The sequence below is a fragment of the Aquarana catesbeiana genome, linkage group LG02 (assembly GCF_042186555.1).
Source record: "Aquarana catesbeiana isolate 2022-GZ linkage group LG02, ASM4218655v1, whole genome shotgun sequence".
Classification (NCBI taxonomy): domain Eukaryota; kingdom Metazoa; phylum Chordata; class Amphibia; order Anura; family Ranidae; genus Aquarana; species Aquarana catesbeiana.
Window position 1 is genome coordinate 80,425,707 of NC_133325.1, and position 27,160 is coordinate 80,452,866.

Sequence of the window (27,160 nt, forward strand, 5' to 3'; positions counted from 1 at the left end):
TAATATTATTATGCTTTTTTTTTTTTTTTTTTTTTTTTTTGGGCAAATTACCACAACACCATTATCCAGTAGTTTTTAAGATCAAAGATACAACTACAGTGGTGTCCCTTGTCAATATACATTTGTAATTTTTTAAATGTAACTGCCTACTCCCAAACTGTCATTTGAAGTAAAACACATAGCCAAGTATTATTCTCCACATTTATTTATTGTGCATTAAAAAAAGAAAACACATAAAATTAGACATGCTATTTGCCAATAGAACTTAACCAAAATGTGCATTCCATGCATCCAAAAATATAGAAAATATAACAAATCAAATCATTATTATTCAGCCAAAAAATAAAATAAAAGCCTCATGCTTCTTAATATATGGGGTTCAGCAATATCAAGAGTTGGTGAAAGCAGGGGTCCCTCATCCGGAGATAATACCGAAAATCATCTGGATCATTCTCCTGGAGCTCCCGCAGCAAAGGCATATGACATAATTGGCCATGATTAATAAAGCAACCAATTTTTGGTCCAAGAACTCCTCCTCCTCCTGTTCCTGGACTGGACTTGGGTCAAAAGAATAACTCCAAGGCCAATAATAAATACCACGTTATCTGCTCTGATTCCGCAACATGTCTGGTTGACTAACGGCCGTTCAGAAACTAACTGAAAAGCTCGAAATGAAAAGCGCAAACTGAAAAGCACTAAATGAAAAGCGCAAAATGAAAAACGCGTAATGAAAAGCGCGAGTCAACACTCACCAAACTTCTTCTAACACGAAATTAGCAGAAGGGAGGTCAAAGGGTGGCGCTAAAGAGCTGAAAAAACACGCAATACGCCACTAAGTTTGTGTTTGTTGGCCGACAATTCCTTTGCTGTTTGTATGCAACACAAAATCCAGGCACACGCCTTTGGACAAAATCCGATCATGTGTACAAGGCTTTACTCTTCCTTTCTCTAGCTCAGCTTCTTGCAGTGTGATCCTTCTCCATTCAGGTGATCCGGGTGAAGGTTTTCTGACGAAATAACTGCTTTCTGTGTGGCTACGTTAAACTCATACTGTGTCTGACCATTCAGGAAATACAACAACCCTAAAGACAAAGATAACAGAAAAAATAAATACAAATATAACAATAAAGAGAACCTGTCAGCGGATTAAAAAAAAAAAGCAGGCAAAGGCAAGAATTTTCAAGCTTTTTTTGCAGCATTTTTTCTTTCCAGAAATATTTTTTTTTTATTCACTTGCAATGTGCCTTTGCACTTGCTAGAAAATATGACTTCTAGAGGAGAGTCAATGTCCAAGCACTGTCCCCACCCTCCTGGCACATCATAGCGCTCACCTTTTCTGGGAGTGTTAAATTACGGTCTGTGCTGGTCCAGCTCCTCCGCCCCTCCCTTAACTTCCCTACATTAGGTTTTATGAAGTCTGCATATAAAAAGATTTGTACAGTAATATAAAAATTAAGCTCTTTATTAACAATTAAAATCGTGACACAGTTTAAAAGATTGCAATCAATTAACATCAAGGGTTTTTATATAGCACGTAAACTTTCTTCAGGATCAGTCTGTACCTTACCTCAATGTGTTTCAACTCATAACAAGTCTTCATCAGGAGTGAAAAAATATGTTCTGGAATACAAAAATGAATAAATACCCACAATATCCACAGAAGACAAAAAACAATATCTACAGGAAACAGGTTGTAAATCAACCAGTTATTTAAATTACTTACACAGAACCCAATGATGCATAGATAAGATAGAATGGAAGTAAATCCGAGGAAAACCCAAAAAAAGGGCAAGTCTGATGCAATGCAAGGGATGCTGGACCCAGCAAAAAGGAATAATGATTTAGTGGCGACTTATATGACTCTGTAAGTATAGGGTCAAAGTATAAATAAATCATAGTACAAAACAGGCATTAAAGAACTATAAAGTTCCCCAGTAAGCTCACCTGCTGTAAGACAAAAAGGAGAGGCTTTGGATGGTAGGGCTGGTGAGTACTAGATGAAAAAAAAAATTCCAAAGAAAGAGTAGGATCATCACATGGTCTCAACTCGAGGCCCAACACAAGCAGCAATGACACAGAAAGGTGCTGCAGACTCTATAGACAGTATGCAGACTCCAATCCGTCAGCTGACCGAAGGTCACCAATGAAAATGCAGGATTAGTTGTCCAGTTGTGGAGTAAATTGGTGAAATGAATCAGCTGGGTTATGGGAGGAACAGAAAAGAAAGACCTCCCATGGCATCCCCCACTCACAGTTACCCCAGGCAGCGTGTCCTGATCTGGCAGGAGACAGCGGGATGGCGGCCCACGTCACTTCTGGAAGTGCTCTGAATTTACACTACGATTGGGCAAGTAATCCTGCATTTTCATTGATGACCTTCGGTCAGCTGATGGATTGGAGTCTTCATATATAGAGTCTGCATTGCTGTGTGTCTTGGGCCTAAGACGAGACCATGTGGTGAACCCACTCGTTCTTTGGAATTTCTCTTTTCATCTAAATCAGGAAGATGGCTTATTTTTGAGTATATATATTTTCTTCATCTTTTTTTGATGATTTTTTTGGATGTTTTTTGTTTTCAGAGGTTACTTACCTTACAAGCCCTACCATCAAAGACCTCCCCTTTTTTGTCTTCGGGTGAGCTTACTGGGGGAGCTTATTATTTTTTAATGCCTATTTTGTACAATATGATTTATTTATACTTAGACCCTATAATTACACAGTCATACTGTATATGTTGCCACTAGATTGTTATTCCTTTTTGTTTTTCAAGGCCTTTTTTCTGGGTCCACATCCCTTACACTGCATTATACTTTCCCTTTTCTTGGGTTTTCCCTTGATTTACATTCCTTCTATCTTATCTATGCATCATTGGGTTCTGTGTAAGTAATTTAAATAATTGGTTGATTTACAACTTATTTCCTGTTGATATTTTTTCTTTGGCTATTGTAGGTATTAATTCATTTTTGTATTGCAGAACATATTTTTTTTTACCTCCTGATGAAGACTCGTTATGAGTTGAAACGCACCGAGGTGCTGGTACAGACTGATACTGCATATGATGGAAAGTATACATGCTATATGTTAATCTATTGCAATCTTTTAAACAGTGTCACGATTTTAATTGTTAACTACTAAAGTGTTACATTTTTATATTACAAAACTTTTCATAGGTTTGCTTGGTTACATAGTTACATATAGTTACAAAGTTAGTCAGGTTGAAAAAAGACACAAGTCCATATAGTTCATCTAGTTTAAGCAAAAAAAAAAAAAAAAATCATACAATCCCATATGCACAATCCTTCACCCACAGTTTATCCAGAGTAAGACGAGAAAATTCCTTCCTGATCCCTGATCCGATCCCTGAGGCAATCGGATTTTCCCTGAATCAACTTTACCTATAAATGTTAGTACAACTTGGTGCTTGGTACCTATATAAAGTCCAATTCCATGCTTGTATGATAATATATTAAGGAATAAGATGCTTTATATTATAATTTGCAGGTGAAAGCAATAGGAGTTTATTAACCTTTTATGTAGCTGTAAGGATAAAAGCCAGGGGGAATACCATAGAGTGTCACTTGAGTGCCAGCTATGAGTCTGCTGGGCTGCTGACAACTAGGGATGAGCCGAACACCCCCCGGTTCGGTTCGCACCAGAACCCGCGAACGGACCGAAAGTTCGCACGAACGTTAGAACCCCATTGACGTCTATGGGACTCGAACGTTCGAAATCAAAAGTGCTCATTTTAAAGGCTAATTTGCATGGTATTGTCCTAAAAAGGGTTTGGGGACCCGGGTCCTACCCCAGGGGACATGTATCAATGCAAAAAAAACTTTTAAAAACGGCCGTTTTTTCGGGAGCAGTGATTTTAATGATGCTTAAAGTAAAAAAAAAAAAGTGAAATATTCCTTTAAATATCGTACCTGGGGGGTGTCTATAGTATGCCTGTAAAGTGACGCGTGTTTCCCATGTTTAGAACAGTCCCTGCACCAAATGTCATTTTTAAAGGAAAAAATCTCATTTAAAACTGCTTGCGGGTTTAATGTCATGTCGGGTCATGGCAATATGGATGAAAATCAGTGAGACAAACGGCATGGGTACCCCCCAGTCCATTACCAGTCCCTTTGGGTCTTGTATGGATATTAAGGGGAACCCCGCACCCAAATTAAAATAAGGAAAGGTGTGGGGCCACCAGGCCCTATATACTCTGAACAGCAGTATACAGGCGGTGCAAACAAGACAGGGACTGTAGGTTTGTTGTTAAGTAGAATCTGTTTGTAATTTTGAACATTTTTAACGTGTTTAGCTCCAGCCAAAAAATCTTTTCTAAGCTTTTTGGAAAACATAGGGAAGGGTTATCACCCCTGTGACATTTGTTTTGCTGTCTTTCCTCCTCTTCAGAAGATTTCACCTCACTTTTTTGTCCCAATGAAAAATGTTTTTTGAAAATTTGGGTTTTTTTGTGGAACAAGGATTGGAAAGCATCAGTGGAAAGGAGAACTTGTTTTCCCATATTAACTCTTACAGGAGAGAATTTCCCTTCCTAGGGGTAGATTTCATCTCACTTCCTGTTGTCTCCTTCCGTTTGCAAGTAGGAGTCGTTTGTAAGTTAGATGTTTGAAAGTAGGGTCCTGCCCTATATACTCAGCAGAAATTTGGGCCTTAGGTGTTGCTGTGGCCACAACACTGTAAGCCCTCACAGGGCCCTGCTGTGAAATATTAGATCAAGAATTGTAATTACATGCCCCTGTTGAACAGGAGCTGAAAAATTAGGCCTTAGGCACTGGTGCTGGTGCCACAACACTGCAACCCCTCACAGACACTCTAGTTGGAACGCAGGAACGAGCCCTGCTGCAAATTATTGCTTCAAAAATTGTAATTACACGCCCCTGTTAGACAGGGGCAGAAAAATTGGGCCTTAGGCACTGGTGCTGGTGCCACAACACTGCAACCCCTCACAGACACTCTAGTTGGAACGCAGGAACGAGCCCTGCTGCAAAGTATTGCATCAAAAATTGTAATTACACGCCCCTGTTAGACAGGGGCAGAAAAATTGGGCCTTAGGCACTGGTGCTGGTGCCACAACACTGCAACCCCTCACAGACACTCTAGTTGGAATGCAGGAACGAGCCCTGCTGCAAAGTATTACATCAAAAATTGTAATTACACGCCCCTGTTAAACAGGGGCTGAAAAATTGTGCCTTAGGCACTGGTGGTGGCGCCCAGAACCAAAAATGTTCTTACAAGCTATCAGCGTGATGCTTGAGGAGGAAGAGGATAATTACTCAGGGATAGTCACTCAGCATCAGCATAGGCAGTCTTTGAAGGGATCTGAGATTTAAAAAAAAATTATTCGGTTACATCAGCATCAGGTGCTTGGTAGCTGGTGGTGATCCAAGACTCATTCATTTTTATGAAGGTCAGCCGATCGACCGAGTCGGTGGACAGACGCACCCTGTGATCGGTTACCACGCCTCCAGCAGCACTGAATGTGCGTTCCGAAAGAACGCTGGATGCAGGACAGGCCAGTAGCTCAATTGCATACTGTGCAAGCTCTGGCCAGTGATCCATCCTCAAGACCCAGTAACCCAGAGGATTTTCGGTGGGAAAGGTGTCCAAGTCTGATCTTGCCCCTAGGTATTCCTGCACCATGTAAAACAGACGCTGGCGATGGTTGCTGGAACCGATCATACCTTGGGGCTGCGGACCAAAAAATTGTCTGAACGCATCGGTCAGACGGCCACCTTCTCCACCGCTCCTTCTTTGACTGACCGAAGCCTCAGCAACACGTTGTCCAGAAACAGGAGTTTGTAACCTCCCAGTCTCTGGGAACGCGTTGCACAGACCTTTCTGCAAGGCCTCCCGAAGATGTTTCATCCTCTGCTCCCTCTGCGATGGCAAGATAAGGTCCGCAACCTTACCCTTGTAACGTGGATCAAGGAGGGTTGCCAGCCAGTATTGGTCCTTCTCCTTGATACCACGAATACGAGGATCCTTACGCAGGCTTTGCAGGATCAGGGAGGCCATGCAGCGTAGGTTTGCTGAGGCATTCGGTCCGGAGTCCTCTGGGTCACTAAGAACGACATGGTCCGCAGCCACCTCCTCCCAGCCACGTACAAGTCCATGTGTTTCTTGGGACTGATCCCTTAAAGACTGCTGCTGATGCTGAGTGCCAGGCTCCACCTCCATACTGACACAATCTTCCTCCTCCTCCTCTTCCTCCTCGTCCTCTTCCTGTGTGATCGGCGGGCACGCAGGAACACTGTCTGGATAAAGGGGGCCTTGAGAGCTAAGGAAGTCCTCCTCTTCCTGCCTCTGTTCTGCCTCAAGTGCCCTGTCCATTATTCCACGCAGCGTGTGCTCCAACAGGTGGACAAGGGGGACAGTGTCACTGATGCATGCACTGTCACTGCTCACCATCCTCGTGGCCTCCTCGAATGGTGACAGGACAGTGCATGCATCCCTGATCATGGCCCACTGGCGTGGGGAAAAAAAACCAAGCTCCCCTGACCCTGTCCTGGTGCCATAGTCGCACAGGTACTCATTGATGGCCCTCTGCTGCGTGTGCAGCCGCTGCAGCATGGCCAACGTTGAGTTCCACCTGGTGGGCATGTCACAGATTAGGCGGTTCTTGGGCAGGTTAAACTCCTTTTGGAGGTCCGTCAGCCGAGCACTGGCATTATATGACCGGCGGAAATGCACACAGACTTTCCTGGCCTGCCTCAGGACATCCTGTAAGCCCGGGTACCTGCCCAAGAACCGCTGCACCACCAAGTTAAGGACGTGAGCCAAACAGGGCACATGGGTCATTTGTCCCTGTCGGAGGGCAGAGAGGAGGTTGGTGCCATTGTCGCAAACCACCATTCCTGCCTTAAGTTGGCGTGGCGTCAACCACCTCTGAACCTGCCCCTGCAGAGCTGACAGAACCTCTGCCCCAGTGTGGCTCCTGTCCCCCAAGCACACCAGCTCAAGCACCGCATGGCATCTTTTGGCCTGCGTACTTGCGTAGCCCCTTGAACGCCTACGGAGCACCGCTGGTTCCGAGGAAGAGGCCATGGAGGAAGAAGAAGAGGAGGGGGTGGAGGAGAGAGGTGTGTCACAATCAGCATTTTGGAGGCGTGGTGGCGGAACAACCTCCAACACTACTGCACCTTGTCCTGCATCCTTCCCAGCTGCCAGCAGAGTCACCCAATGCGCCGTGAAACTTAGGTAACGTCCCTGTCCATGCCTGCTGGACCATGAGTCAGCGGTAATATGCACCTTACCGCTGACCGCCCTGTCCAGCGAGGCATGGACATTGCCTTCCACATGCCGGTAGAGAGCCGGAATCGCCTTCCGTGAGAAAAAGTGGCGTTTGGGTACCTGCCACTGAGGAACCGCACATTCCACAAACTCACGGAAGGGGGCAGAGTCTACCAACTGAAAAGGCAGCAGTTGAAGTGCTAGCAATTTTGCCAAGCTAGCATTCAACCGCTGGGCATGTGGATGGCTGGGAGCAAACTTCTTTCGGCGGTGCAGCAGCTGGGGCAGGGAAATTTGCCTGGTACAATCTGACGTCGGTGTACCAAAAGCAGATTGCCCACAAGTACTTGGCTGTGACACACCTAATTCTACACCTTCATTCCTCTCACTGCAGGTCTCAGAGAGGACTGAAGGTCTAGTGGGGTTGGAAATCTCAGCTGATGAGGAGCAAGGAGAGATCCTCTTTGTTCTTTGGTGTGGGTCTTTTAGATACGCTTGCCAACGAACTGCATGGCAGGTCAACATATGTCTGGTCAAGCATGTGGTACCCAAGCGGGAGATATTTTGGCCACGCGAGATACGCTTGAGACATATGTTGCAAATAGCAGCGGTGCGATCTGATGCACTCGTCTCAAAAAAGGCCCACACCAAAGAACTTTTTGAATAACGCGCAGAGACTGCAGCGCCCTGCACATGTGGAGCTTTGGGGTGTGATGCAGTCAATGTGCTGCCCTTAGGCTGGCCCCTGGAGGGCATCCTGCCTCGTTGGTGATGTGCTGCCGCCTCCTCCTCCTCCTCCTCCTCCTCCTCCTCCTCCTCCTCCTCTCTCCTATCAGGCACCCACGTTGAGTCAGTGACCTCATCATCCCCTCCCTCCTCATCACTGGAGCAAACCTGGCAGTATGCTGCAGCAGGGGGAGCATGACTGCCAGATTGCTGTCCTTCTTGGGCACCCCCTCTGTCGGCGCTCATGTTACTGCCTTCATCGAGCTCAGTATCGTCATCAGAGCCTTCCAAACGCTGGGCATCCTCCTGGAGCATGTACCCAACACTGTGGTCAAACAGTTCGAGGGAATCCTCATGAGGACATGGTGGAGCTAGGGAAGGAGTCACTGATGACATTGAGCTGAGGGAAGAGGCCGCTGCTTTGCCAGACAAAGCACCCTGGGCATGGGTGAGAGAGGATGAGGAGGATGAGGACGGCTTGGTCATCCACTCGACCAAGTCTTCCGCATGTTGCGGCTCAACATGGCCAGCTGCCGAAAAAAAGGCCAAGCGTGTCCCATGGCCACGTGCTGATGAGGATGCACCGTCTCCACGACCAGCACTAGACACAGAGCCTGCTTGCCCTCTCTTATTGGCTTGTGACTGTCTGCCTCTCCTTCTTGGCCTTCCAGACATACTAATGGCCTGTAGCTGCACTAAGCTGGGATAGAACACCTGTAATTTTCTTCAAGTAGCTTTATATACTGTAACCAGACAAGCCTGCCTGTCAGTAGGAAGATAACAGGAACGGATCTAGCTGAACACTGTGAGCAGGACGCACTGTACTAAATGTAAATAGTCTAGCTGCCTGACCGTGGTACTAATAGGATCAAATAGAACACCTGTAATTTTCTTCAGGTAGCTTTATATACTGTAACCAGACAAGCCTGCCTGTCAGTAGGAAGATAACAGGAACGGATCTAGCTGTACACTGTGAGCAGGACGCACTGTACTAAATGTAAATAGTCTAGCTGCCTGACCGTGGTACTAATAGGATCAAATAGAACACCTGTAATTTTCTTCAGGTAGCTTTATATACTGTAACCAGACAAGCCTGCCTGTCAGTAGGAAGATAACAGGAACGGATCTAGCTGAACACTGTGAGCAGGACACACTGTACTAAATGTAAATAGTCTAGCTGCCTGACCGTGGTACTAATAGGATCAAATAGAACACCTGTAATTTTCTTCAGGTAGCTTTATATACTGTAACCAGACAAGCCTGCCGGTCAGTAGGAATTTAACAGGAACGGATCTAGCTGAACACTGTGAGCAGGACGCACTGCACTAAATGTAAATAGCAGGAACGGATCTAGCTGAACACTGTGAGCAGGACGCACTGCACTAAATGTAAATAGTCTAGAAGATAACAGGAACGGATCTAGCTGAACACTGTGAGCAGGACGCACTGCATTAAATGTAAATAGTCTAGATAGAAGATAACAGGAACGGATCTAGCTAAACTGAATACAGTGTATATATATATATGCAACACCTGGGATGCATATATATACACAATACACTGTAAGTGCAGCTAACTGACTGACTGTTCTGCCTAATCTATCTAACTCAAATCAAATGACACTGTCTCTCTCTCTCTCTATCTCTCAGCACACCGGAACACACACTACACAGGGCCGCCGTGCAGGCGGCCTTATATAGTGTGGGGTGTGTACTAAATGCCCTGAGCCGTAATTGGCCAAAGCCACCCTGGCTTTGGCCAATTACAGCTCTCTCTACTGACAGCGCTGTGATTGGCCAAGCATGCGGGTCATAGTGCATGCTTGGCCAATCATCAGCCAGCAATGCACTGCGATGCCGCAGTGAATTATGGGCCGTGACGCGCCACACGAATTTAGCGCGAACGGCCCATAACGTTCGCAATTCGGCGAACGATCGAACAGCCGATGTTCGAGTCGAACATGGGTTCGACTCGAACACGAAGCTCATCCCTACTGACAACACATCGAAGATGGCGGCACCCAGCAGTCTCATGGCTTTTGGATTTCTACACAAGGGAGGCTTTTACGGGTAAATAACATAAATGCATATAGAGGGGTTGATTTACTAAAGACAAATAGGCTGTGCACTTTGCATAGTGCAGTTCCACTCTGCAAGAACAGTTACTCCAGGGCTTAGTAAATGAGCAGAAGCTTTGTTGACTTCCATCATGCAATCATGTTCAAGCAAAAATGTGTTTTTTTAGATTTTCCTTGCACGTGATTGAGTATTCTTTGCAAGGTAATTCATTACCTCATTTACTAAGCTCTGGAGCAACTGCACTTTGCAAAGTGCACACCCTGTGTTCCTTTAGTAAATCAACCCCATAGTCCTTGGGGAAGACTTTTCTGAAACTAGAAAATGCATTTCCTGGGGAAAATGCGTGGGAATGCTGAATAGCTGAATTGCTAAAATGGCCCCCATCAAAACTGCCCCATCATATTGCCATCAAAATTGCCCCCATCATTTTGCCATCAAAACTGCCCCATCAGAATTGCCCCATCAAAACTGCCCCATCAGAATTGCCCCATCAAAACTGCCCCATCATATTGACACCATGAAAACTGCCCCATCAGAATTGCCCCATCAAAACTGCCCCATCAGAATTGCCCCATCAAATCTGCCCCCATCATTTTGCCACCATCAAAACTGCCCCCATCAAAACTGCCCCATCATATTGCCACCTTTAAAACTGCTCCATAAAAATTGTCCCCATCAAAACTGCCCCATCATATTGCCACCATCAAAACTGCCCCATCAGAATTACCCCATCAAAACTGCCCCATCATACTCCTCTATTATAAATCAGTACATGGTGTGTCTGTCCCTCCCCCGGGCTCTGTAATCAGAGCTGAGATGCTCCAGCCACCTCCCCCTTGTGTATAACAGAAGCTTTGGTAACCATGGCAACAAAACCAACACAGTACACTGTGTTTAATGGCTAAGATTTCCTGAAATGACCACTAAACAAACAGCTTTTTCACAAAAACTGTAAAAGATATCAAACTGAAAAGATATAGCCAGATAGCTGAATATTTTGTGAACATTTTAAAGTTTGTTCGGTGTCTGTAGGTGAAAGTATGAAGGAGCTGAAACTTTTGGGAGCGGAAGAAGATTTTAAGGATTTCAAGCATGCTCCCATTGACTTCAATGTTAAAAAAAAAGTGTTAAAAAGCTTAATATTTTAAAAAGTATAAATAGTAGAAAAAGAGTTGAAAAAGTCCCATCATCAGCTGAAAGAGACGAACATTTTAATAGTTGAATGGTTTTAATAGCCGAAAGTATGCAGAAGTTACGCAGAGCCAAAAAACGTACGGAATAAAATTAAAATTAAAAATAAATAAAATCGAATAACAATAGTGGGACTGCTAAAGCAGTCCCACTAATGAATGGTGTGCCAACAAAGTCTATTTAAAATAGGCAATATGCAACATTTTTTAATCTATTGCTCTAATCATGTCAGATCTCAAGTGAAGACATCCAAAAATCCTTTGCCAATACCAACTTTTTGAAAGTCTATATTTTCACGGTGTTAGACGCACACCCTCCGCTCCCATATGTGGTAAGTTACTCAGCCACCAAGCACTATATACCTAGAAGTTCAGTTCTTTCACTGGGGCTCTAGTGGCAGATCAGGAGGGAGAAAGGCAGCATTTGTAAAGTAGGAAAAGGCACCTTGGTGTGCCTGCTACATGCTGTTATTTTTTGTAATCCTACATTTTCTGGAGCTGAAACTGTCACCATATAGTCTGCTGGTATAACACAGCACTGGAAAGGATTTGTTCACTGAATTTTAGTTTGCAATTTCCTATATCTTCTATTAAGGATTACATAAAGATGTATAATAAAAATACAAAAAAAAAGACAAATTTCAAGTTGGTTATTGAGTATTTTTATTATACAACTTTATGTGAGTTGAAGGGTCCTTGATATGGCTATTGGTCGCTACAGTACCACCCTTTTGCTTTCCCCCAAGGAATCCAAAAATATGAACTTCCAAGTGTCTGCAAAGTTGTGTTTCTAGTGGCAGTGAGTGTCTCCATTTGGTGGTATAATGTGATAGCTAATATATGTATTTGACTGTGGAACTGCAATGTATTATTTACAAACTTATATTTTATTATAAATTTACCATGTCTCCCTCTCTTGAAGAAGCAGTTGTTTTCCGTGAAACGCGTAGAGAAACACAGAATTTCTCCATCTTGGATATCTTCCTTTCTATGCAAAATTGTTTATAAAAAACGTATACTGTACTGAGAGTTTTGAGTGACTATCATATTGGGTGTCTTAGGAGATTTATGTGTATGAGGGAATTAATGTTTTTTTATACATATTGTTGTTTTGTGGATCCTTGAGCACCACTAACATCCATTATTAATTTCTAGTATGTGTTTATAAATTTGAATGGGAAACTCACCTTAAAGTGAGTGCATAGCTACAGCATAATAATGACCAGGAATTAAGGGTGGGGAGTTGGGTAACAGAGTTGGATGTGGGTAGATGAGAGAACTGTGCTGTACTTTCCCTATTCCACACTGTCTCATTCTGTACACTGGGCTATGTATTCCATACCACCTCATTCTTTGTTGTACATTTCTGTATTCCATACCACCTCATTCTGTGGGCTGTGTTTTGTGTTCTATATTCCACACCTCCTCATTTTCATTCTGTAGTTGGTGCTGTACATTTCCAATTCCACATCACCTCTTTCTGTACTTGGTGCTGTACATTTCCCATTCCACACCTCATTCTGTACTCTATACTGTACATTTCCTATTCTACACCACCTCATTCTGTACATTTCCCATTCACACCACCTCATTCTGTACTTGGTGCTATACTTTCTGTAGCAAGGAGCTGGCTATCTTACCTGCAGCATCAGAAGAAACTCTGCAACATTGCTGCAGTGAAACTATTTCCCTCTTGTGCCAGCTAAAGACTCTGTGTCATCACATCCTACCAACAGGGGGATTACCACCAGAAAGCAAAGCATACAGGGAATTTCTAGTCCAGGACTCAAGTTTCACATTCTAGTTGAACTGCTTGGAACTACAACTACCAGCCGGCTGGCAGAGAAGAACAGATTGCTAGGAGAGCTGATAAAAAGGCTGTGCTAGGCTCGCTCTCTTGGGACCCCGGCCTGGATCAGTCAAGCAGGGACTCACTGTCTGTACATTCTGGGGCAGAGTCATGGCCTATGCAAGGAAGAATTACCACACGTGTATCCTAGGAGCATCTGCGGACAGCATCGCTCTACTGTTCAGCATCAGCCTGGAGGCCACTTCTGCTCCGCCTTCTTCACGGTTACAACCGATCCAGGTGGGCCGTGGCACAGTGCGATGGAGGTCGGACGCCATCTCATACCTTGAGCCAGGACCCTGAGGGAGATCCTGTAAAGTCACTATCTTCATCACCAGCATCATCAATTACAGTATTGGTGAGTGGGCACCTGCCCATCCAGCTTTTTGTACACTGTATACAGACATCATTGCCCTTAGTCACCTTGCTGACACCTGTAGTGCCACATGACGCAAGGCCATCCAGATACAGAGACACTTTATACAGACACCATTGTCATTCACCTTGCTGGTACCTGTAGTACCAAGGAATACAATACCTTTTGAGCAAACTACTCCAGTGATCACTACTCAAACAACACAGATCCTGCATTCTTTGCTTGATAATCCATGCCAGTTGAATTGCTTTGTTCTGCCATTCAGGATTTCTCCTACTACAATTCTCCTAAGTGCTAGCTGAAAACCAAAGGATTTCAGGGACTACACCTAACCTGCTTCCCCCCCCCACTTTTCCATAAAGGATTTCTTTGACTGCACTCTTAGAGACTGGACTTGCCTGAACTCCCTTCTTAATCAATTCAGCCCCGGAAGGCTTTACCCCCTTCCTGACCAAAGCTTTTTTTGTGATTCGGCACTGTGTCACTTTAGCTGACAATTGCGCGGCCCTGCGACATTGTACCCAAACAAAATTGACGTCCTTTTTTTCCCACAAATAGCGCTTTCTTTTGGTGGTATTTGATCACCTCTGCGGTGTTTATTTTTTGCGCTATAAACAAAAAAAGGGTGACAATTTTGAAAAATAAAAACAATATTTTTTTACTTTTTACTATAATAAATATCCCCCAAAAATATATTAAAAAACTAATTTCTTCCACAGTTTAGGCCGATATGTATTCTACTACATATTTTTGCTAAAAAAAAATTGCAATAAATGTATATTGATTGGTTTGCGTAAAAATTATAGCGTCTACAAAATAGGGGATAGATTTATGGCATTTTTATTATTTTTTTTTGTTTTACTAGTATTTTTATTGTGACTGCTACATCACGGCGGACAGATCGGACACTTCTGACACTATTTTGGGACCACTGACATTTATAAAGCGATCAGAGCTAAAAATAGCCACTGATTACTGTATAAATGTCACTGGCAGAGAAGGGGTTAAACACTAGGGGGCGATCAAGGGGTTAAGTGTGTTCCCTGGATGTGTTCTAACTGTAGGGGGGGTGGGCTCACTACAACATGACAGAGATCACTGCTCCCGATGACAGGGAGCAGTAGATCTCTGTCATGTTGTTAGGCAGAACAGGGAAATGCCTTGTTTACATCTTCCCGTTCTGCCTCTCCTCATCGTAATCGCGGGCCGCCGTTGAACATTGAGTTTGCAGGCACGCTCCCGCGGTGCGCGGCGGGTGCACCCGCTGGACGGGAATTTCGAAGGGACGTACGGGTACGCCCTTTTGCCTGCCCGTGCGATTCTGCCGATGTAAATCAGCGTGCCGCGTGCCACATGTGGTTAAAATAAACGAGCAGGTTAAAGTCCACAAGATATAATAGTTTAATAAATGTTATGCTGTTGCCTTTATTGTTTGCGCCTGTGAGTTGAGGAACAGGAGGAAGTAGTCTGACAAAGTCATTCCCCTGCCCACTTTTCGCCTGTCCGCATAGGATACTCAGGTAAAACAAGGGTTGCTAATATTTGATTGTTCTTTGTTTATTACCATCTGGTATTGTTTACTGCTGTTGCTGCTTTTACCACCAGTGGTGTTTCACCTAAGGTATTTTCATGAGGTGTCAGTTCATGTTGTACACTTTTAAATGTATTTATCAAATCAGTAAACATACCTTCTGGTTTACCACAGTTTGTGTTTCTTTTCTACTGCTGTGTTTTACACTAATATTGCATATTAGGTGTGCTAGAGGGGTTGGGACTGTTCTTGGGGTTGAGAGGCAGAGTATGGAACCAAACATACTTAAGGGGCTCCTCCGGGGATAGCGTTACATTTCCTTTTCTGCACCACCTCATTCTGTAATCTGCACTGTACATTTCCTATTCCACACCACCTCATTCTATACCATAGCTCCCAACTGTCCCTGATTTCGAAGGACTGTCCCTGATTTGAAACAATGTCCCTCTGTTCCTCTTTCCTCCTCATTTGTCCCTCATTTTTGGTCTGATCTATGTATAGCTGTATATAAAATGCACTTTTTATCTTTCAAAAAGTGTTTCCCTAAACCTTTCATCTAATTTCTAAATTGCTGCATTCATAAATGTCAAAAGTCAGTATAAAGAAATAGTAATGGTAAAAAAAAGTACTTGTAGGTTAAACAAATAATTTTTTAAATTGTACAATTCTCCTTTAAGGGGGTGTGGCAGGGGTGTGTGTCCTATGCCTACATACTTTTACTAATAGGTGTCCCTCGTTCCCATCTCAAAAGGTTTGGAGGTATGCTATACTATGCAAGTCGCCTCTGTCCCTATTTAATCACACCCCTTTAAGTCACACCCAATAGTCAGCTCATTGCAAACCACACCCACTTTTCACTGGGACACCCACATTATTTTCTTTATTTTGGGAAAGGGGGTCTAACTTATTATTTTGCACACAGGCCCGCTACCTTCAGGAACCACCCCATTCACACTGTAATTGGTGAAATGTATTAGTCCCAATAATACAAATAACTTCTTTATAATATGCCAGTACTGTGATCATTTGAAGTATAGTGTATATCATGTTCAACAAATAAAGTGATTGTAAACAATCACCTTATAAAACATTTGTTTTAAAATAGAAATGAAAAGCAAAACATGTTTGTATAGATATTAAAAAAACATTATAAATACATTTTCCCTTTTTTTATATTTTTTATAAATGATCACATTTCCTCTGTTCTCAGCTGCAGAAAACTGAGCTTCCCAGTGAATGGCTGTGCAGCGGGAGTGTGTCAGGACAAGTTTGATCATTGGAGGAGAGTACACTGAGTTCCCAACATAGCTAGAGAACTGACCAGTACAGCAGGCACATAACAGGAGGAACATGAAGTGTTGGGGTAACAAAACTTCCATCAGAGTTCCCATCAATGAATCAGCATATGGGCACTTGTCAGGATACAGGCAGATCAGCACATTGTGGCCTGCACCCATTATTTTCTCCAAGCACATCGCTTCCCTGCTCCTTCCAATTTTGACACAAAACTCTGGTACGTAAAAAGATTGGTGCATGGCTTCCTAGGTTTTTCCTTTAAGATAAGTTTATGATAAATGACGACATACCATCTCTTTGATAAGCTGCATCAACTTTTTCTCCAATATCAGGAAACCCATCGCTTATATCCTCAGGGCAGTCTGAGTCCAGTTTTTGTGTTTTCTCATCATAACTGTGTAAAGAGCAGCAGTGGTAACAAATTAAATTAAATTATATTATTTTTACTTTGTGACCTAAAAATAATTCAGGACTTACAGATTAAAGCTGAAGTTTACTAAAAAAAAAAAGAAAATGAAATCCATAAGGCTTTAGTCACAGGCAGGCAGGTATGTGCAGGCAGCAGAATCCTGGAGAAATCTTCACTGCAGGTATGCCCCATCCTCTTCCTGTCTCTGAACTTCTGATGCTGCAATGGTTAACCACTTTGGGTCTTCAAGCAGAACAGACGTACACATAACCATATGGGGGCACATCTCCTTCTTACTCCTCCAATCAGAATAGTTCTTTCATTTATTATACTGCTTGTAAAATGATCTATAAATGTGGGAGAGTCTGGTCCGTCACATAATTCTCTCCCTCATTCACAGATCATGTTACAAGCAGTGTAATCAATGAATGGAGTGGAGAAATAGGAAGGAGGTGGCGTGTCCCTATCGGACCATCTGTACTGCTGTTCTGCCTGAAGACCTGAAGCTGTTAACCATCACAGTACTGGGAGTATAGAGACAGGAAGAGGGCTTGCACCACTGCAGGAAGGAGGAGGCATGTCTGTCGGACCATCTGTACTGCTGTTCTGCCTGAAGTCTTTAAGCTCTTAATCATCACAGTACTGGGAGTACAGAGACAGGAAGAAGGCTGGCATCCCCGCAGGAAGGATGGCGTGTCCCTGTTGGATCATCTGTACTGCTGTTCTGCCTGGTCTTGAAGCTGTTAACCATCACAGTACTGGGAGTATAGAGACAGGAAAAGGGCTGGCATCCCTGCAGGAAGGAGGGGCATGTCCCTGTCAGATCATCTGTACTGCTGTTCTGCCTGAAGGCCTGAAGACCTATCACAGTACTGGGAGTACAGAGACAGGAAGAGGGCTTGCATCACTGCAGGAAGGAGGGGGCGTGTCTGTCGGACCATCTGTACTGCTGTTCTGCCTGAAGTCTTTAAGCTCTTAATCATCACAGTACTCGGAGTACAGAGACAGGAAGAAGGCTGGCATCCCTGCAGGAAGGATGGCGTGTCCCTGTTGGATCATCTGTACTGCTGTTCTGCCTGGTCTCGAAGCTGTTAACCATCACAGTACTGGGAGTATAGAGACAGGAAGTGGGCTTGCATCCCTGCAGGAAAGAGGGGCATGTCCCTGTCGGATCATCTGTACCAGGCCCGGACTGGCCATAAGGCACACCAGGCATTTGCCCAGTGAGCCGGGGGCCGCATGTCTGGCTGTGACATGCAGGGATGGCCGTGGGTTCCGAGTCCATCATGGAGGGCCAGCCGCAGGTTCCGACATGCAGGGCCGGCCGTTCTGCATATGCTGGTTGTGGTGGGAGCAGCGGAGACATTCTCCGCCTACCAAGCCCTTCCATGGCAACCTAAGCCGCCGCTAAACACAGAGTCCCTGTTCGCGCATGTGCCCCGCAGCCGACGTGCCAGGAGAGGAGGAGAGACGGAGAAGCCTGCAAGTACAAGCCGGCGATGTGCTGCAGCCGTCAATAGGGAAAGAATTGAGGCTGGTGTATGCCCACCTTCTTTCCCGCCAGTGAAGAGGTCGGATCTGAATGCTCCAGGCCAGAGAACGCTCCTAATGGTAATTTAGTAACTCAGTAACTGCAGTCTGATTAGTGCTTTCCTTAACCACTTCAGCCCCGGAAGATTTTACCCCCTTCCTGACCAGAGCACTTTTTGCGATTCGGCACTGCGTCGCTTTAACTGACAATTGCTCGGTTGTGCGACGTTGCACCCAAACAAAATTGATGTACTTTTTCCCACAAATAGAGCTTTCTTTTGGTAGTATTTGATCACCTCTGCGGTTTTTATTTTTTGCGCTATTAAGAAAAAAAAGAGCGACAATTTTGAAAAAAACACAATATTTTGTACTTTTTGCTATAAATATTCCCATTTATAAAAAAAAAAAAAAAAAAAAATTCTCAGTTTAGGCCGATATGTATTCTTCTACATATTTTTGGTAAAAAAACCACAATAAGCGTATATTGATTGGTTTGCGCAAAAGTTATAGCATCTACAAAATAGGGGATAGATTTATAGCATTTTTATTATTATAATTTTTTTTTTACTAGTAATGGCGGCGATCTGCGATTTTTTTTTTTGCGACTTTGTCTCAAAGTTAGTCGTTATGCAGTATTCACAAAGCCAATTACTTGCAGGTATTGGGGCTGATCTGAGGTGTGATGGTGCAAAGCTCAGTTGATTTCTTACTATTATTCAAGTTATTTTAAAGCATTTACTTAACTATAAAGATTCCTTTCCATGTGAAGTTGACAATTTTTTTGTTTTTTTTTGTTTTTTTTATGTATCTGGCACTCTCAATTTCTTTGAAAAAATTTTTTCACGCACTATGCTCAAAAGGTTGCCCCTGGATTAGAGCAACCTTCATCTTGTGCTGTTTCATACTATTTTCAGGACTCCACCATCAAAACCCGAGTTAAAGTAGTCAAATCCACACATCCTGGAACCCCACATCCCGCCATCAACCGCCCCTGCAAACCCCCCCAGGCTGCTAAGTCTAAAATGCCCGGGCCTATTTTTTCATTTTTTGCCGCAGTCCTGATCTGTACTGCTGTTCTGCCTGAAGGCCTGAAGCAGTTAATCATTGCAGCACTTCAGAGACAGGAGGACAGGCAACCCTGCAGTGAAGGTTTCTCCATGATCCAGTTGCCTGCACAATGTGGGGCACCCTTCATCACAGGTAACTAATAAGACTAAAGCTGCAGGGTTTTTATATTTTTTTAGCTAAACTTCAGTTTTAACAATTCAATAGGTTTCCAGAAGAAACTATAGAATGCCTGATTTTACACATTGCCCGTAACATATACAAGCTTTTACTAGGAGCACGTCAACCAGCTTCAGGAGGCCAAGCAGGAGGAGACCAAGGAACATCTGTACCCCAATCTCCTATGCACTGAATTAAACCAGAAGCGACAATGATTTAGTCACTTCTGGTTCCAGAGTTGTCATTTGAACCATGCAGATCTGTGTTCTGTTAGTTGCTTTTGGGTGCAAGAGAAACATTATGGTCTAATAGACAACCAATGTCTCCATAAAGAGTACATACCACCTGCCCAATGCTATCAAACGGGGGTTTGCTAAAGTGGGAGTAACCCCCTTTTTTTTATATACTTGTACCTACAGGTTTAGAAGATATTTACACTGTATGTAGCCGGTGATGTCGCCGGCGCATGCACTCTGAAGGCACAGCATACCCGTGCTGCCCCTTCAGAGCTACGATCCGTGACTCGCGTGAACATGCCGGAAGACGTGGACAGGAAGGAAGACCAGATGAAGATGGAAGCCCTATCAGCGGCGACAGAGCGCTGCTGGAAGGCTTCGTTCTAAGGTAGGTATTTCATAATGTTCTAGTATGCATACTAGCACATTAGGCAATTGTCTTGCAGGGTTTAAAAAAAAAGAAAAGTGTGGTTTACTTCAGGTTTAATTCTTTAAAATAGCAATGCAATTAAATTTAAAACATAAATAAAAAAAAGTGTTAAATAGATATAATAAAATAGTTACAAAACAAACACATAAATAAATGGAACCCGCATTGCCCTGCACACACCCACAAATGCAAGTGCATGCACAGGGTACGCACGTGTATGTAAACCTTGATTGCACCACACGTTATGTATCACCACTAGCGTCTGAGTGACAGCAATAATTCTAGTGCCATAGTGCATGGCCAACTCTAAACAGATTAGTTGTAAAGGCTTTTAAAGCGTGTATGGAGATTTTTGGGTACCATAGTTTTTCATGATATCACGCGCGCACGTCATTTTAAGACTTTGCATGTTTGGTATCTATTTACCAAAAAATTGAATATTATATTGTGTTCACTAAAATGCATTTTATTATATTTTTTCCTGAAAATATGCATTTGATAAATAGTTGCGCGAATATCGTGCAACATAAAAAACAAAATGCAACTACTATCTTTTTATTCGAAAAAGCCACAGGGGCTTCTGCTTTCAGAACATACACTATATTGTCAAAAGTATTGGGACACCTGCCGTTACACGCACATAAACTTTTATGGCATCCCAGTCTTAGTCCGTAGGGTTCAATATTGAGTTGGCCCACCCTTTGCCGCTATAACAGCTTCAACTCTTCTGGGAAGGCTGTCCACAAGGTTTAGGAGTGTGTCTATGGGAATGTTTGACCGTTCTTCCAGAAGAGCATTTGTGAGGTCAGGCACTGATGTGGACAAGAAGGCCTGGCTCGCAGTCTCCGCTCTAATTCATCCCAAAGGTGTTCTTTCGGGTTGAGGTCAGGACTCTGTGCAGGCCAGTCAAGTTACCCCACCCCAAACTCACTCACCCATGTCTTTATGGACCTTGCTTTGTGCACTGGTGCACAGTTATGATGGAACAGGAAGGGGCCATCCCCAAACTGTTCCCACAAAGTTGGGAGCATGAAATTGTCCAAAATGTCTTGGCATGCTGAAGTCTTTAGAGTTTCCTTCACTGGACTTAAGGGACCAAACCCAACCCATGAAAAACAATCACACACCATAATCCACACTTCCACCAAATAGTTACATAGTTACATAGTTACATAGTAGGTGAGGTTGAAAAAAGACACAAGTCCATCAAGTCCAACCTATGTGTGTGATTATGTGTCAGTATTACATTACATATCCCTGTATGTTGCGGTCATTCAGGTGATTATCTAATAGTTTCTTGAAGCTATCAATACTCCCCGCTGAGACCACCGCCTGTGGAAGGGAATTCCACATCCTTGCCGCTCTTACAGTAAAGAACCCTCTACGTAGTTTAAGGTTAAACCTCTTTTCTTCTAATTGTAATGAGTGGCCCCGAGTCTTATTAAACTCTCTTCTGCGAAAAAGTTTTATCTCTATTGTGGGGTCACCAGTACAGTATTTGTAAATTGAAATCATATCCCCTCTCAAGCGTCTCTTCTCCAGAGAGAATAAGTTCAGTGCTCGCAACCTTTCCTCATAACTAAGATCCTCCAGACCCTTTATTAGCTTTGTTGCCCTTCTTTGTACTCGCTCCATTTCCAGTACATCCTTCCTGAGGACTGGTGCCCAGAACTGGACAGCATACTCCAGGTGCGGGCGGACCAGAGTCTTGTAGAGCGGGAGAATTATCGTTTTATCTCTGCAGTTGATCCCCCTTTTAATGCATGCCAATATTCTGTTTGCTTTATTAGCAGCAGCTTGGCATTGTATGCCATTGCTGAGCCTATCATCCACTAGGACCCCCAGGTCCTTTTCCATCCTAGATTCCCCCAGAGGTTCTCCCCCCAGTGTATAGATTGCATTCATATTTTTGCCACCCAAATGCATTATTTTACATTTTTCTACATTGAACCTCATTTGCCATGTAGTCGCCCACCCCATTAATTTGTTCAGGTCTTTTTGCAAGATTTCCACATCCTGCGGAGAAGTTATTGCCCTGCTTAGCTTAGTAAAATGATTTGGACCAGTGCAGAAAGCAAGGTCCTTAAAGGCATGGATGAGCGAGTTTGGGAAGTAGGAATGTGACTGACCTGCAGAGAATCCTGACCTCCACCAGATAGAACACTTTTGGGATGAATTAGTGTGGAGACTGCGAGCCAGGCCTTCTCATCCACATCAGTGCCTGACCTCACAAATGCATTTCTGGAAGAATGGTCAAACATTCCTATAGACACACTCCTAAACCTTGTGGACAGCCTTCCCAGAAGAGTTGAAGCTGTTATAGCTGCAAAGGGTGGGCCATCTCAATATTGAGCCCTACGAACGAAAACTGGGAAGCCATTAAAGTTCATGTGGGTGTCCCAATACTTTTGACAATATAGTGTATATAATGGTATGGGGGTTTTAAGTAATTTTGTGGCCAAAATGCAGATTTTTACATATAAAAATTGCTCTAGAGCAGAAGTGGATGTGAATCAAAAAAAAAATACATGTTTTTGCAGAAGTTTGCTAGAAATATGTATAGAAATGTGCAAAGGGTTAATTCAGAGTCTTAAAACATGTGGTCATCCCTTTAGCACCTGTTGGGTTTCATATATATATATATATATATATATATATATATATATATATATATATATATATATATATATATATATATATATATATATATATATATATATATATATATATATATATATATATATATATATATATATATATATATATATATATATATATATACACACACTCTGTTCCAAATTATTATACAAATTCTATTTCAGTGTCACAAAGATTATATATTTTGTTTTTCAGTTTAACTCATGGATGGCATTGTGTCTTAGGGCTCTTTTGATCACTGAAAACAATCTCAGACATCTGTGATAATTAGATTGCCAGGTGAGCACAATTAAAAGGAAAAACTACTAAAGGAGGGTGTTCCACATTATTAAGCAGAGCACCATTTTCAAGCAATATGGGAAAGAAAAAGGATCTCTCTGCTGCCGAAAAGAGTGAAATAGTTCAATGCCTTGGACGAGGTATGAAAACATTAGATATTTCACTAAAAATAAAGCGTGATCATAGCACTATTAAGAGATTTGTGGCTGATTCGGAGCACAGACGGGTTTCGTCCAGATAAAGGCACATTGAAGAAGATTTCTGCCAGATCCATAGGCGTGCGCACAGGGTGTGCCAGGTGTGCCTGGGCACACCCTTATCACCCAATGCGGTGCCGATTCCCCCTGGTTCCCGTCTCCCCCCAGCAGGGCTGCCAGATTCCCTCCTCTCCTTTCAGAGCGGGGAAGGGGCTTGTAAATATTTCATTAACTGGCCTTCCTTTTCTGAATGAACACAGTGAGTGATCTGTACTGATCGCTCCTGTCTTCATTCTTAAGTGAAGCATAGTAAACTATGTTTACTGCAGGCTGAAGAGAAAGAGACTGTTCTCAGTTTCTTCCTCTGTCTCAAAAGTGAGACATCAGGGGTCTGTTTAGACCCTTGATATTTCACCAAAGCCCCATAACGGGGCTCCTAAAAAAATTGTAAAAAGTTAATATTAAATATTGTAAAAAATACTGCCCCACTGACACCAAGCTTTGCTCTACTGACACTGTCCACTGCTCTGTTGACATACAGGCATGTGTGTTTGTGCTCTGGGGTGCACACCCTAATGCAATAGGCTGCGCACACCAATGGCCAGATCCATGCATCGGATCAAGAGAGCAGCTGCTAAAACACCATTACATAGCAGCAAACAGATATTTGAAGCTGCTGGTGCCTCTGGAGTCCCATGGAGATCAAGGTGTAGAGTCCTCCAGAGTCTTGCAACTATGCATAAACCTTCCATTCGGCCACCACTAACCAATGCTCACAAGCAGAAACGCCTGCATTGGGCAGAAAAATACATGAAGACTAATTTTCAAACAGTCCTGTTCACTGATGAGTGCCGTGTAACCAGGGCCGGTACAAGGGGTGGGCGAGAGGGGCGGGTGCCCTGGGCGGAGTGTGAGAGGGGGCGGATTTCTCCCCCTCCTTCTTCTGCTAGCTGACTCTGAGCATAATGCTTGAGCCGCTCGCATTGCCACTGCTCCCTCGCCCTGCATCCTCATTAGCAGGGAGGAGAGCGACTTCAGGAAGGACTGAACCAGCAGGGGGAGGGGTGGACAAGCCTCCCATTATCTCAGTAACCGTGAAAAAACAGACTGATTTCTCCCATCCGTAGGACAGGAGAATCAGTCTGTAAATGGTGAGACTGGTGGCTGCAGCTCTGTAGTGTCTGTGACACTTACACAGCCCAGCGAACACATCACCTCCCCCCTCACTGACGGGAGATCAGGGAGGAATACAGCTCCTCCCACCTATGCTCCTCCAGTGACTTCCCGCCCCGCCCCCACACTATCTCCGACGTGCAGATGTATCTGAAGAGAAGGGATGTGTGGGCGGGAGATATGAAAACAGCAGCTGCAGATTCCTCAGTGTGCCAAAGATGCCTGATCTTCCAGCCTGGACCTGGGTGAGTGAGCCTCACAGTGATCACTGAACTGTCCTTATCTCCATCCCCCATCTGTCCCCCCCCCCCTCATGTTCTTTCCAGACATTCACTAACTTTCACTTTCAAGACTGGCAATAGATGGTACAAATTTCTTTCCAACAACCACAGATTGCAGGGAAGAAATTTGATTCCCCCATTAGCACAGTCAGTGCAGATAGGGGAATCCCTTCCGCTGAGCAATTGTATTGTCCCAACAAACAGTGATTATCACCAGCAGATCTAGCAACCGCTAGTGATAAGCATAAGAATCCGGCAGGGCTGGTTGTACCCAATTTGATCGATCAACTTGGTACATTGAGCCTGCCCATTAATGGTTCCAATCTCAGCCAGTTCTCGCTGAAACAGCTGAGATTTAACCACTTGCTTACTGGGCACTTAAAACCCCCTCCTGTCCAGACCAATTCTCAGCTTTTAGCGCTGTCGCACTTTGAATGACAATTGCGCGGTCATACAACAGTGTACCCAAATGACATTTTTATCATTTTTTTCGCACAAATAGAACTTTCTTTTGGTGGTATTTGATCACCCCTGCGTTTTTTATTTATTGTTAAAAAAATTTAAAAAGACCAAATTAAAAAAAAAAAAATATATATATATATATCTATATCTATCTATCTATCTATCTATCTATCTATCTATCTATCTATCTATCTATCTATCTATCTATCTATCTATCTATCTATATATTTTTTTTAATTATTATATTTTGTAACAGGTAATTTTTCTCCTTCATTGATGTACGTTAATGAGGCGGCACTGATGGGTGGCAATAATGGGCGCCGATCAGTTACACTGATAGGCAGCACTGCTAGGTGGCATTGATAGGTGGCACTGTGAGGTGGCAATGGCAGGTGGCACAGATGAGGCATAATAAATTGCCTCTTCCTCTTCAGGACCGATGCCCCCTGCAGATGAGCCAGTGATCAGCTTTTTTGACAGCGCGAGGAGAAAAAAAAAAAAACAATCACAGAGCTTTTGTTTTAATCATGTGATCAGCTGTCATTGACACCGGCCCCTGCAAGACTTGTGAAGCTGCTATCAAATAAGGGGTCCTATGTTAAAATGTAACGTGACCTGTTAAAATGTTTAAAAAGTTAAAATGTTGTTCATAGTTTGATTGAAATAGCTTTTGATTTCAGTAAATATGCTGCAAACACAACAAAAGACAATTTTCAGTTCTTTAAAGTGTTTTGAAACTTACTGTGCGTAATAATTTGGAACGGTGCATTGTACGTTTTTTATTTAGAAAAAAAAAACTGTTATCATTAGGAGGTTTGTTCAATAAAATTTGAATTGTACTCTTATTAGTTGCTAACATGAGAATTATGCTGACTGTTGTTTACATCAATTATTTAGGTAAATGAGAAAAATATCATTGGCATAATAATGTGGAACAGGGTGTATACATAAAGTTTGTGCACAGAAATTGATCCTGCATTTCTATTGTCTGTTCTCATTGCCTGCAGTTGCCCTAAATATTTTAATTAAAGGAGAGGTCCAGCCTGAGCTCATTCGGCTAGGCTTCCCCTATGGGTCACAGGAGTGCAATTGATTTTGCACTCCTGTGACCCGTTTTCAGCGGAGAGCGGTCTGAAGTCCTCTCTCTGCTGACGTCACCAAAATCAGTCCAGGCACCGCGTCATCCCTACTCTGGAAGTCTGGATCTGCCATCAGCCTGGACTGATGGCCGTCTCAGCCTCTCGGGGAGCCACTGAGACAGCCGCCCCTCCACAGCTCAGCACTCCAATGAGCGCGGAGGAGCAGAGCAGGAGAGCTGCTGACTGACAGGTGGCAGCTCTCCACTCGGGGAGATGAGAGAACCGAGCCATCGACGGTGTTCGGTGGCTCGGGTCTCAGTGAAAAGGTGGTGGGGGACAGATGCAGCATCCACCTAGGGAAGTATAAATATGGGATAAAAAAAAAATCCCATACTTCTCTTTTAACATATTGGACACAACATAGCTCATCATACACCTTACTGGTATTATTTTTTTCAATACAATAATTTATTATTTATTTTTTAGCTGGACTTACCTCCAGTACTGCTCGTCCACAAAGAAATATGTTTTATGACTGCTCTGATCATGGACAGCGGCATCAATTTTCTGCACAGAGGCAGAGAAACCCATCTCGGAAATATCCTTGGGAGAGTCCTGGGTAGGTACATATTGGGTCAAATTCCAGTACTGACTATCTAGGTAAAATAAAAAAACCTGTGTTTACTTAGGCCTCATTCACACATGTGGCAGTCTCTACTGCCCTCCTGAAAAGTGTATAACAGCATAAAGTATAACAGCAGCTGCCGGTCATTCAGGAGGCAGCAGTATCCCTTTTGCTGACAGCCAAACAGGAATTTTTTATGTAAATACTGTGCCACAACGACAAGCCAAGCATTTCTCTTGCAGTTGTGGCTTGGAACCGTTCACCTAAATAGGTTTCATTTGGCCACTAA

General features: G+C 43.4%; 1 protein-coding gene across 1 annotated transcript in view; it reads right to left on the reverse strand.

The window, feature by feature from the left end:
- Window positions 1-29: 29 nt before the first annotated feature.
- The window catches only part of LOC141126988 (matrix metalloproteinase-18-like), a 56,032-nt gene continuing 28,901 nt past the window's right edge, over window positions 30-27,160 (reverse strand). The window contains exons 8-11 of the mRNA XM_073613083.1: window positions 26,743-26,902; window positions 16,579-16,682; window positions 1,332-1,417; window positions 30-1,082 (exon numbers count right to left, since the gene is read on the reverse strand). Of these exons, the coding sequence (XP_073469184.1) occupies window positions 1,065-1,082; window positions 1,332-1,417; window positions 16,579-16,682; window positions 26,743-26,902 (368 nt within the window). The 3' untranslated portion in view covers window positions 30-1,064. The remainder of the gene's footprint in view (window positions 1,083-1,331; window positions 1,418-16,578; window positions 16,683-26,742; window positions 26,903-27,160) is intronic.